General features: G+C 41.4%; 2 protein-coding genes across 2 annotated transcripts; both read left to right on the top strand.

Moving 5' to 3' along the window:
- The first annotated feature begins 603 nt into the window (after positions 1 to 603).
- Positions 604 to 1,092, top strand: LOC141660974 (uncharacterized). The gene has a single exon (XM_074467949.1). It carries the CDS (start codon positions 604 to 606, stop codon positions 1,090 to 1,092), a length of 489 nt encoding a protein of 162 aa, XP_074324050.1.
- Positions 1,093 to 1,373: 281 nt separating this feature from the next.
- Positions 1,374 to 2,066, top strand: LOC141660972 (uncharacterized). The gene has a single exon (XM_074467948.1). The coding sequence runs from the start codon at positions 1,374 to 1,376 to the stop codon at positions 2,064 to 2,066; it is 693 nt and encodes a 230-aa protein (XP_074324049.1).
- Positions 2,067 to 12,125: the final 10,059 nt, after the last annotated feature.

Genomic DNA, 12,125 nt, shown 5'->3' with positions numbered 1-12,125 from the left:
GATGTTGCTCGTGGCTAGTGGACACTGTTAGTAGTTGGTTGTTGTTCCTCAGCGGTGGTATTTAGTTGTTTTGTGATAGTTGTTTTGGTTGTTATCTTTGAAAGTGCCACCAGCTGAGGATTATTGTATTAAGGTAGATTGTACTTTTATCATTCAGTATGTTGTACCCAGACCTGGCATATGGCCAAATTATGTATAATTATCATGTTGATTAGTTGCGAATTCTAGATTGTGGTTTAATCTTCTTTGATACCTGCATAATGATATACTATCATAACAAATCAGGAAGCATGAGGATTGGCAAATGAAAACAACCTAAATAAGTTTATGTAACAGGAAAATGCCGCCAAGGAGAATAGTAACAAGAACTCGCCCGGCTGCATCTGGCGGCCAGGGCAGTAATAATGAACAAGGGCACCGAGCACAGACCCCACCATTAAGAATTAACGAAGAACGAAATGAGTATGATGATGAGGACTATGAAGAGTCAGAGGCTGAAGATACTCAGGGATGGAGTTGCCAGTGAACCCTATGGAGCAGTTTGTAGAATTTCTGAGGTAAAATCTGCAACCGCAATGACCACCCCAGCAACCCCAGCAGGCCATGCCTAATGCATTTAAATCTTTTAAGTCGGTCAAGCCCCCAGAGTTTCACGGTGTTGCTGACCCAGTTCAGGCCAGGGCTTGGCTGAAAGAGGTAGAAAAGACCTTTGAGCGAATTGGCACTGAGGAAGACCACAAGACTAATTTCGCCACTTATCTCTTAAAGGGTGAGGCTAACTATTGGTGGGAAGCCAAGAAAAATATGGAGCCCCAAGGGATTGTTACTTGGGAAAAATTCACTGAGTTGTTTTTAAAGAAGTATGTCTCGAAGTTTATGGAGATTCAGATACAGCGAAAGTTCCTAAAGCTGAAACAAGAAAATATAAGTGTAGTGGAATATGAAGCTAAGTTCACAGAATTGTCAAGGTTTGTGCCACAGCTGGTGGGCACCGAAGAGCAAAAGGCTGAGAGATTTCAACAGGGATTGAAGCAGTGGATTCTGAACAAGCTGGCAATTCTGGAGATAACTGACTATGCCACCCTAGTATAGAAGGCCACAATAGATGAAACAGGGAGTGAAATGAGCCAGAAAATGAACCAAACTAAGAAACGAAAGTTTGATGGTCGAACAGGAGTGTGGGAGGGGAGAGCTTCCCTAGTAAGTTTGTCAGAGGGACGGCCTCCCAACTCAACCTCAGTACAGGATTCGAGGGATCAGGGAGTGTGAGTGTGGCCCGGAGCGGGAACCAGACGAGAATGTCTTATCATAGCCAACCATGACCTCCTCTGCCAGAATGCAAGGGCTGTGGTAAGAGGCATTTTGGGCAATGTATGCAGAAACCGGTGACATGCTTTAAATATGGTAAGGTGGGGCACTATGCCACAGCTTGTAACCAGGAAGCGGCTAAGTGTTTTCAGTGCGGAAAGACAGGACACGTGAAGAAGGACTGCCCTGCGGTAGCCCCAACTAGCTCGAGGGGTAGTGTAGCTACATCTAACAGAGTGTCGACTGCCAGGACCTTTAATATGACTGTGAAAGATGCCGTAAGGAACACAAATGTTATAGCAGGTACACTCCTCCTAAACTCCAATCCCGCCAATGTGCTATTTGATTCTGGAGCTACTAAGTCTTTCGTATCTAAGGAATTTGCTGAAAACTTGAACTTACAAGTAGAACCTTTGAAAGAATCTTTGCAAGTGGAAATAGCTAATCAAGAGATTATCCCTGTAAATCAAGTTTATGCTAACTGCAACCTAGAATTAGGTGGAGTGAGATACCCAGTAGATTTAATTCCCTTTCGATTGGGGGAGTTTGAGGTGATATTAGGAATGGATTGGCTATCTAGAAACCATTCCCATATTGATTGCGAGGGGAAGAAAGTAAAATTGAAAACACCTAATGGTAGAAGTATAATAATTAAGGGGCAACGGCAAACCAAGAAATTTCTAACTATGGTGCAGACCAAGAGACTTTTAAGGCAAGGATGTGAGGCCTACTTGGCTCACGTAGTGGATACCAAATGAGAAACCCCTGAGATCCACACCATACTTGTAGTTAATGAGTTTGAGGATGTATTTCCCAAGGATCTTCCCGGACTACCCCCGGATCGGGAGATATAATTTGCCATTGATTTAGCTCCCGGCACGACACCAGTATCAAAGGCCCCGTATCGTTTGGCTCCCGTCGAAATGAAAGAGTTGGCTGATCAACTGCAAGATCTATTGGATAAAGGAATGATTAGACCGAGCGTATCCCCGTGGGGTGCACCCATATTATATGTGAAGAAGAAGGACGGCAGTATGAGATTGTGCATCGATTATCGAGAGCTGAACAAGCTGACCATTAAGAACAAGTACCCATTGCCAAGAATAGATGACCTCTTTGACCAACTAAAGGATGCAACGTGTTTTTCCAAGATTGACCTTAGGACAGGTTATCATCAACTTAAGATCAAACCGGAGGATATACCTAAGACTGTATTTCACACTAGGTACGGACATTATGAGTTCCTAGTTATGTCATTTGGTTTGACTAACACGCCCGCGACTTTTATGGATCTGATGAACAGAGTCTTTAAGAAGTATCTGGACAAATGCGTGATAGTCTTCATCGATGATATTCTAATTTACTCTAGGTCGGAGGAGGAACATGCAGAACACCTCAGGATAGTATTGGAAATCTTACGGAAAGAAAAATTGTATGCCAAATTCTCAAAGTGTGAATTTTGGTTGAAAGAAGTTCAGTTTTTGAGTCATGTGATCAGTAAGGAAGGAATTCTAATAGACCCTGCAAAGATAGAAGCTGTCGCTAATTGGGAACAACCAACCACGCCCACCGAGGTAAGAAGCTTTATTGGACTGGCCGGGTATTATCGAAGGTTTGTAAAGGATTTCGCCAAGATAGCAGGCCCGTTGACTAGACTTACTCGGAAAACAGAAAAGTTTGTTTGGACAGAGAAATGTGAGGAGAGTTTCCAAGAATTGAAGAAAAGGTTGGTATCGGCTCCAGTGCTGGCCCTACCAGACGATAAAGGGAACTTTGTGATTTATAGTGATGCGTCCCATAAGGGTTTGGGATGTGTGCTGATGCAGGACGGTAAGGTGATTGCCTATGCATCCAGGCAATTAAAGGAATATGAAGTGAGGTACCCCACCCATGACTTAGAATTAGCCGCCATAGTGTTTGCCCTTAAGATGTGGAGATATTACCTAAACGGAGAAAAGTGTGAGATTTATAATGACCACAAGAGTCTTAAATATATCTTCACCCAGAAGGAGCTAAACATGAGGCAGAGAAGGTGGTTAGAATTGATATGACTGCGAAATTCTTTATCACCCAGGAAAGGCCAATGTGGTGGCCGATGCCCTTAGTCGTAAAGAAAGATTGAAAAGGATCACCACGTCAGAGGATTTGATCAGAGAATTTGAAAAGTTAGAGATTGAGGTCAAGGTCACTGAGCCAGGGACCGAAGGCTTGTATGAGATGGTCATGCAACCGGAGCTACTGGAAAAGATTAGGCGATGCCAAGAAATAGTGTTGAGAGAGAACAATGAACTGGTAAGCGGAGAGGAGGTCAAGTGTGACCCATACGAGAAGGAAATTAGGAGGCATGCCTACAGGATATGGGTCCCTAATGTCCAAGAATTAAAGGATGAAATTTTACGTGAAGGACACAGCTCTAGATATACGGTCCATCCAGGAAGCACCAAAATGTACCAAGATTTGAAGGAGTACTACTGGTGGCCTAACATGAAGAAGGATGTAGCGGAGTGGGTCAGTAAGTGTATGACCTGTCAGAGAGTAAAGGTAGAACACCAACGACCAAGCGGACTCTTGCAACCCTTAGAAATTCCGATGTGGAAATGGGAGCAGATAGCTATGGATTTTATGGTAGGATTACCCCGAACTAAGACTAACCATGATGCAATATGGGTAATTGTAGACCGACTAACCAAGTCAGCGCACTTTCTTCCAATCAAGGAAACCTACACAGTGGATAGATTAGCGGAGCTATACATTAAGGAAATTGTGGCAAGATATGGAGTGCCAGTAGCTATCGTATCTGACCGAGATCCCCGATTCAACTCCAGATTTTGGAGGAGCTTTCAGGAATGCCTAGGAACCAAACTAAACATGAGCACCGCTTATCATCCGCAAACAGATGGACAAAGTGAGCGAACCATTCAGATATTGGAGGACATGTTGAGAATGTGTGTAATTGATTTTAAGGGTTCTTGGGATGAACACCTGTCTTTGATAGAGTTTTCCTACAACAACAGTTATCATGCGAGTATCGGAATGCCCCCATACGAGGCGTTGTATGGTTGAAGGTGCCATTCGCCCTTGTATTGGGATGAAGTTGGTGAGAGAAAGTTACTAGGTCCCGACTTGGTGCAAAGGACAAGGGACATAGTTCAATTAGTCAGAGGACGCATAGCAGCAGCCCAAGACCGACAGCGTCAATACGCCGATCTGGCACGGAAGGACAGAGAGTATGAAGTGGGTGACCAGGTATTTCTGAAAGTGTCACCATGGAAAGGATTGATGAGATTTGGGAAGAAAAGGAAGCTGAGCCCCCGTTATATTGGACCCTTCGAGATTCTAAGACAGATAGGACCCGTGGCATACGAGTTAGCTTTACCTCCAAATATTCAGCAGGTTCATAATGTTTTTCATGTATCAATGTTAAGGAAGTATAATGCGGATGGCAAACATATAGTGGAGCATGAGCAAGTAGACCTTCAACCAGATCTGTCCTATGTTGAGCAGCCAGTCAAAATCATTGACCGAAAAGAGCAAGTACTCCGGAACAAGAGTGTCAATCTAGTCAGAGTCTTATGGAGGCATCACAACGTCGAGGAGTTGACTTGGGAATTATAGAGTCACATGCAAGAAAAGTACCCCCATCTATTTGTGGATTGATTCCGGGACGGAATCCTTTTAAGGGGAAGAGACTGTAAGAACCCTAATTTATGTAATATTTTAAAACTTCAGTGAATAGTAACTGGAACTAATTATGTAGTACGTATGGAATTCGTCACAAATATGAGTAGTGGAATTTTGGAAATACGAGATCATATTCTTGTTTATCGAGGAAAATAAGTGAATGTAAAAGCCGTCGGAATTCGAAGATTCACGATTATACTACGCGTTTTCGTATTCGTAAAGAATGGCGTAGAACCGGGAATACTACGTAGAATAAACATTATATTAAGGTGTTTCTATGATCAAGAGAAAGGAATAGAATTATTTAAAGAATTATAAGTGATAAAAGAATTCACTACAAAACGAAATGTTATACGATTAAACTATCGGAATGGAACGACAATCGCGTGTACGATAAATAACCGAATGAGAAATTAATTCCATGTAAGTTGGCCATGCAAAACCAAGCTAACTAGTGGTTAGGAGATGTAACTAGGGAATTAGAAGCTAACTAGAATAGTTAGTGGAATAGTAAGTGAATAGTAAGTGAATAGTTAGTGAATAGTAATTGGGAGACAAGAAGGTACAAGACCATACCTCCCCATTTCTACTAATCTAAAATTGTCAACTAAGCCATTTCTTTTGCTGATTATTATGCCCATATATACACACTATCAAACCATCTTACACACTCTCACACTTCAACAAAAATCAAACCAAAACCCCCCCCATTCCCCCTTTTGCTCTCGGCTATTTATGCAGAAAAGGAGGGAGAGCCCTCTTCCTCACATCACTTCTCTAACCTTCCCTCTATTAAAAATTCTACAAAAATTCACAAAGCTTCCTTACATCCTAGTAAAGGTATGTCTATGATTTAATGGCCAAATTCTTAATGGTTTGTGAGAAACAAATTCTTGAAGTTCAAGAACTTTATGGACTGTTTTGACTAACTTGGTTTCTTGGTTTTGTTTCTTAAGGATCTAGCCCTTCTAAGTGTTTTTCAAGCAAACCAAGCCCTAATCATCTATGGAATAAAAATAGAAGGGCAATTTTTTTTATTTTTTTTATATAAAAATACACCCTCCTAGTGCTCATGAAGGTATAACTTCCAACTCTTTAAAGTTTTAAGGGTGAGTTTAAAAGTTATTTGTAATGTAGTGTCAAGATCCAAAAGTTTGTGGATGTGTAAGGTTGTTTTGCTCATATTCTTGCTAAGTACTTGAGTTTTTAAGTTGTGATGCTTGTATGTGATGATAGATAAAGTATATAAGGTGTATGTGGGAGGATCTTGAGAAGTAAGAAGTGTTGTGTTGGTCATAAGTAGTGATTGTGTCAAGAAGAAGTAGTAGAAATGGAATGTGGAGCCTATTGCACTTGGTCAGCCTTCTACAGTGTATTCGGCCATGTAAATGTTTGAAACTTGTGAGTCACTGGCCATGACTGGGTAGATCTTGATTTTTAGTTCCTGTACATGTGTGGATCGTCGCGAGGGGATTTACGGTTTAGAAGTTATGACCGTTTTAGTGTAGAGCATTCATACGAAAAGCCAATTTCACATAGGCCACTTGCATGATGATTTTGTAAGGCTAAAAATATTTTCAGAATCTTGGAAAAATCATGATAAGTAAATAATGCAGCAAGGAAGACTGTCCAAAAAGAATTTAAAGAAAATATAAATTATTCGATTTTATAAAAATGTTTTAGTAAAGCGAATCGATAATCACGCACTAACTAAGATCGTTGGTTATTGATTTTAGATCGTTAACAAAAGCCCCGAGACCATACCACTCCTAGCACTCGAGGCAAGTTTACGAAACCCTATCACAAGTTATCCATGCTATATATACTGTTGTGATATTGATGCCATGATTTATAGTTTGAAAATATATGCTTGTCTGTGATATCAATACATTTCAATTACGCGATTGATTACGGAAATAAATTTCATTTTATACGAGTATGAGAAATTGAAATGTAATTTTAATATAATACAAGATAGTGGGAGTCAGAGATATTTTTAAATCGATTTAATCCTGAAACGAGCCGGACACGGAAGATTTCGATTTCAATAAACAAAGTACTTTCGTGTAGCATACATATTAAGCGAACGATTGAGATTTTATTTATAACTATACGAGATAATCGAATATTCATGAAGGGATATCCTATTTGATTATTTATTTATAGGTAATACCTAAAGAGTTACTAAAATATCCGGAAAATACTTAAAGAGATATTGAAAAGTTTTTAAATCAATTCACTCTATCTAAAACGTATGTAATCATTCAAAGGTAATTATGAGACGTCAAATCCTGTATTAAGTATCTAATTAAGATTTTATCAATTCATTGAACCTTATTGAGAAACATTTTGTACTTAAGGTTTTATCAATTCATTGAACCCTTCTTAAAAATATTATGAGACCGTAAATATTTAATATTTCGTACTTCTAAAAATCATTTAAAAATAGACATAGTTCCCAAGGATACTTTCTCAATTATTCAAAATTCTCGGAAGAGATCAATCATCTGAAACTTATCAAAACCTTAGGGAACTTAGTCTAGAAGCATAAGAGTTTTGCTTCCTCGCTCAATGAAAAACAAGTGAATAATATATGTAAAACTCTACTACGGTTAAGGGTTTGAAAATAATTTTAAATTCAAAACTCCGACAACTCCCAAGGATCAATTGTAATAAAAGTGACAAATAAATTATCTTATTTAAAGGTCAACTCAGAATGATCTATTCCTTCGAAAAAGGATTTTATGTAAATAATATATTTGTTTTGGGACTGGAATGTGGCTTACCCGGCACGGAGAGGTATCGGGTAGTGACCAAGCGTGGAGTGGCGCAGTATACAGTTATACGGTCTCTGTGACCATTGACTTTCGGACTTGCACGAAAATGGGCAACCATCGTGTAATGTCTTGATAAGCCCAAAGGCGGCTAGGTTTGTATTCCTTCTGTTAGTAGAGAAAATTTCGTACTCGTATGATCACCGGTACGTGGTTTATTCCAGTATAGTCCCTTTCCTCCACTTTGGATAAATTGTTGTGAAACCTACAGCAGAAGGCCGATAAGGCTGAGTTTTATATAAGGATGTTGATGTACATATATCACATCCATATGAGAATCTTGGTTCAAGCATCATACTGAGATTTTGAGATAAAATGAATACAAGTATAAGCTGATTAAATTGATACATTTAAAGTTGAGTTTTTCATAATAGTTATAAGCATATAAACTTTTAGAAACCTTGGATATACAATGCTTAATGGTTGTTTTTCCCTAAATGATCATATTTAAATAATGGATATCTATATCTTGCTGAGCATTAGTGCTCACTCTTGCTTTTATAAATATCATATCACAACAGATTACCAGCATGGCCCGAACCATGACGACTGCCCGCAAGCGGGTAGGGGACGCACGTGAGTACCGTAGACTGTTTGTCCGCCAGCCACCTCAGGTAGACGAGTAGAGAAAGTTTCCTTTTGAGTACTTAAACCAAGACTATTTGTGACCCGAGCCAGTCTCATGTAGAGCTGTTCTCGGCGTTCGCCCTTTTGAGATAATTTCCTTTGGTCTGTAATAACTTAAATACTTTAATGTTAATTTAGTAATGTTTCTGAGCATATAACCTGTGTATGTGTGAGTTTGGTTAAAAAGGTCGAGTAATGATGTGACAAGAGGATTAATTATTTATTAGACAATATTAAGTGATCGTAACAACCCGAACTCCCGACCTTGAATTTGGGGGTGTTACATCCCAAAACCCTGAATATTAATTAATTTCATAATTAATTAATAAGGGATAAGTCAGCTGATAAGATGAGTCCTAGTGGAGAAATAAATCCTTGTAGATTGGACTCCAAGGAACCTAGTGGGATAAGGAATCAGCTTCCTACCTCTTAGGACTCCAAAGTCTATTCTAATTCTGAGACTTGCCCACCAAGTCTCCCAACCCAAGTCCAATTCAAGGACTCCCAACATCTATATAAGGGGCCTCACCCCACAAATTAGAAGTACATTTTTGACTTGTTCCTTGGCAATCAGCAAGGTATGTAGGCATCTTGTTAAGGCATATCGAGTCACGAAACACAAGAGCAGTCAAATCGAGCCTCGAAGCTCACATTTCTTAGTAATAAATACAGCAATTATTATACCTTAGTTTTTGATCCATAACATTTGGTGCCGTCTGTGGGAAAGCACAATAACAACCATGGCGAGAACATGCAGAACAAGCAGCGTACTTGAAGGAGGGACACCTGCGGGGACAACCCAAACGATTTCGTCAACCGTGGAGGTGCCTCCGCATTCAATCTATGTCGTCACCCAAGGAGGAGCCCAGGTAGGGGCAAGTGAACCTCAACCTCAAGGGACGATTCCCACGGCTCCTCAAGGTACGAATCCCCAACTTCAACAACTACATGCACCTGTGAATTCTTGACCCATTGGGTATGAATATTCAATTGTTGTAACCACTAACCCCCCTTATGGGATGCCCCTTTACCCCGAGATTGGAGGAAGTGGACATGCTGAACGGAGTGAAGCGCGGGGGCAAACACCCCCTTACATACAAGGTTTGGCTCTTATCCCCGAGGACCAGGGATTTTATGGTCCTTATACTGAGAGAGATTCTGAATCTTCGGATGACGAAGTGGCCCCAAGAAGGAGACGTGCTGGAAAAGAGCCGATGGCTGATGGTAGCCAACGCCCTAGGAGCACCCGAGGGGTGAATCTCCAAGCAGTGAAGCAGAGAATCAAGGCCCATGAGGCTGAGATTCAAAGGCTGAAGCGTGACTTGGAGGCGCACCAGGTTCCCAGGCCCCCATTACCACCTAGGGGGAGAAATCCTCTCCCAATCATAGACCTGGATGGTCCAACACGAAGAAGGGTTGTAGTCCCAAGAGCTGATCCAAGCAATCTTCTTCCCCTTGGAGATCCTGATAATCCAACTCCACCATTCACTGAAGAGATAATGAATGCCCACATCTCAAGGAAGTTCAAGATGCCCACTATCAAAGCTTATGATGGCACGGGAGATCCCGCTAACCATGTTAGGACATTCTCTAATGCACTGTTATTGTAGCCCGTGAATGACGCTATTAAGTGCCGGGCCTTTGCTCAAACCCTATCGGGTATGGCTCAAAGATGGTATAGTCGTCTACCCCCGAACACTATCGAGTCCTTCATAGAATTAAGTCAAGCTTTTATTAAGCAGTTCATCAGTGAGAGAGTGCATGAGAAAAGTTCAGCATCCCTCATGAGCATTGTGCAGGGAGCAAAGGAATCCTCGAAAGACTACCTGAATCGTTTCACGAAGGAAGCTTTAAAAGTCCCGGACCTTGATGACAAGGTAGCCATGATAACACTACAATAGGGAACTAGGGATGAGTTCTTCAAGATGTCCTTGGCCAAGCACCCCCCTGAGAGCATGTTACAACTCCAAGATAGGGCCAAGAATTACATCAAGGTGGAAGAGAGAATGAGGAAGACTGTAGTGAGCAACGAGCCCGCTGGTGGGAAGAAGCGAAAAACTGATCTGGAGTATATCGCTAAGGACAAGTATCCTAGAACTGAGCAAAACCCTGATTCAACCCCTAAGAAGGGAGGACCTGGACAAAAATTCGCTGAATACGCTAAGTTGAACGCTCCTAGAAGCCAGATCTTGATGGAAATCGAGAAAGACCAAGATATTCGTTGGCCTAAACCCTTGAGGGCAGATCCAGCCAAGCTAGACAAGAGCAAATATTGTAGATTTCACAAAGAAGTTGGTCATGACACCGATGAGTGTAGGCAACTGAAAGATGAAATAGAGTTCCTCATTCAGAAAGGAAGATTGAACAAATACACTGGGGAAGGAAGAGATAGGAATAACAATGGAAGAAAGAACTTCAAAGATCGTAGGAGGGATCAAGACGATCAGTGGTGGAATCCCCAACCTAGGGGACCGGTGATAAATACAATCTTTGGAGGACCATGACCCCACGGACCTGTGATAAACACGATTTTTGGAGGACCGACTGCTGCTGGATTATCCAAGAACTACAGTAAAGCTTATGCCAGGGAGGTTATGCATATTGTTGGAGAAGCCCCGAAGAGGGCTAGGAAAGGAGTAATAATGGATTTTGATGATTCTGACCTAGAGGGTGTAAAATTTCCTCATGACGACCCTTTGGTCATAATACCTATATTAGGAAATAGCCCGGTTAAGAGGGTCCTTGTGGATAATGGTGCTTCAGTGGATATCTTTCTCCATGACACCTTTTTAAGGTTGGGTATAATGACTCCCAATTGACCTTAACTGACATGCCGATATATGGATTTACGCGAGTGGAGTGCCCCATGGAAGGGATAATCAAGTTGCCAATAACCATAGGTCAGGAGCCAAGGAAAGCAACACAGATGTTGGACTTTGTGGTGGTGAAGGCTAGTTCAACATACAATGCTATCATGGGGGAACAGGGATACATGCCTTCAAGGCGGTCCCTTCTTCCTATCATTCAGTTATGAAGTTTCCCCCCCCAGAATGGGATTGGAGAAGAAAGAGGAGATCAAAAAATGTCTAGAAGTTGTTATGTAGCCTCTCTGAGGGCAGATGGAGTCGGGGGGGGGGGGGGAAGTTCTGCCTATTGAAGATCTGGACATTTGAGAGAATGATGAGAAAAGAGGGAAGCCAGCTGAAGACTTGGTTTCAAATCCTTTAGCTCATGAGGATCCTGAGAAAGTTACTTTTGTTGGAGCCACACTAGAGGAGCCCCTTAGAGGGAAGTTAGTGAATTTTTTGCAAGAAAATAGTGATGTGTTTGCATGGTCGGCAGCTGATATGCCAGGCATAGACCTGAAACTAATTACTCACAAGCTGAATGTGGATCCGAGTCGGAAGATGGTGAAGCAAAAGAAAAAAAGTTTTGCCCCAAAGAGGCAAGAAGCTATAAAACAGGAAGTAGAGAAGCTCTTAGAGGCTGGTTTCATTGAGGAGATACAATTTTTGGAATGGTTAGCAAACCCTGTAATGGTGAAGAAGGCCAATGGAAAATAGAGGATGTGTGTGAACTTCACTGATCTGAATGACGCATGCCCTAAGGACTGTTTCCCGTTGCCAAGGATAGATACTTTGATAGATGCCATTGCTGGACATGAGATGCTGAGCT

Source organism: Apium graveolens, chromosome 5, assembly GCF_009905375.1.
Source record: "Apium graveolens cultivar Ventura chromosome 5, ASM990537v1, whole genome shotgun sequence".
NCBI lineage: Eukaryota > Viridiplantae > Streptophyta > Magnoliopsida > Apiales > Apiaceae > Apium > Apium graveolens.
The sequence above is the reverse complement of the archived record's forward strand: the minus strand, read 5'-3'. Positions and strand labels throughout refer to the sequence as shown.

What these genes read in the sequence shown, in the direction of transcription:
- LOC141660974 (XM_074467949.1), top strand. Translation starts at nt 604, where the DNA reads ATGCCTAATGCATTTAAATCTTTTAAGTCGGTCAAGCCCCCAGAGTTT.
- LOC141660972 (XM_074467948.1), top strand. Translation starts at nt 1,374, where the DNA reads ATGCAGAAACCGGTGACATGCTTTAAATATGGTAAGGTGGGGCACTAT.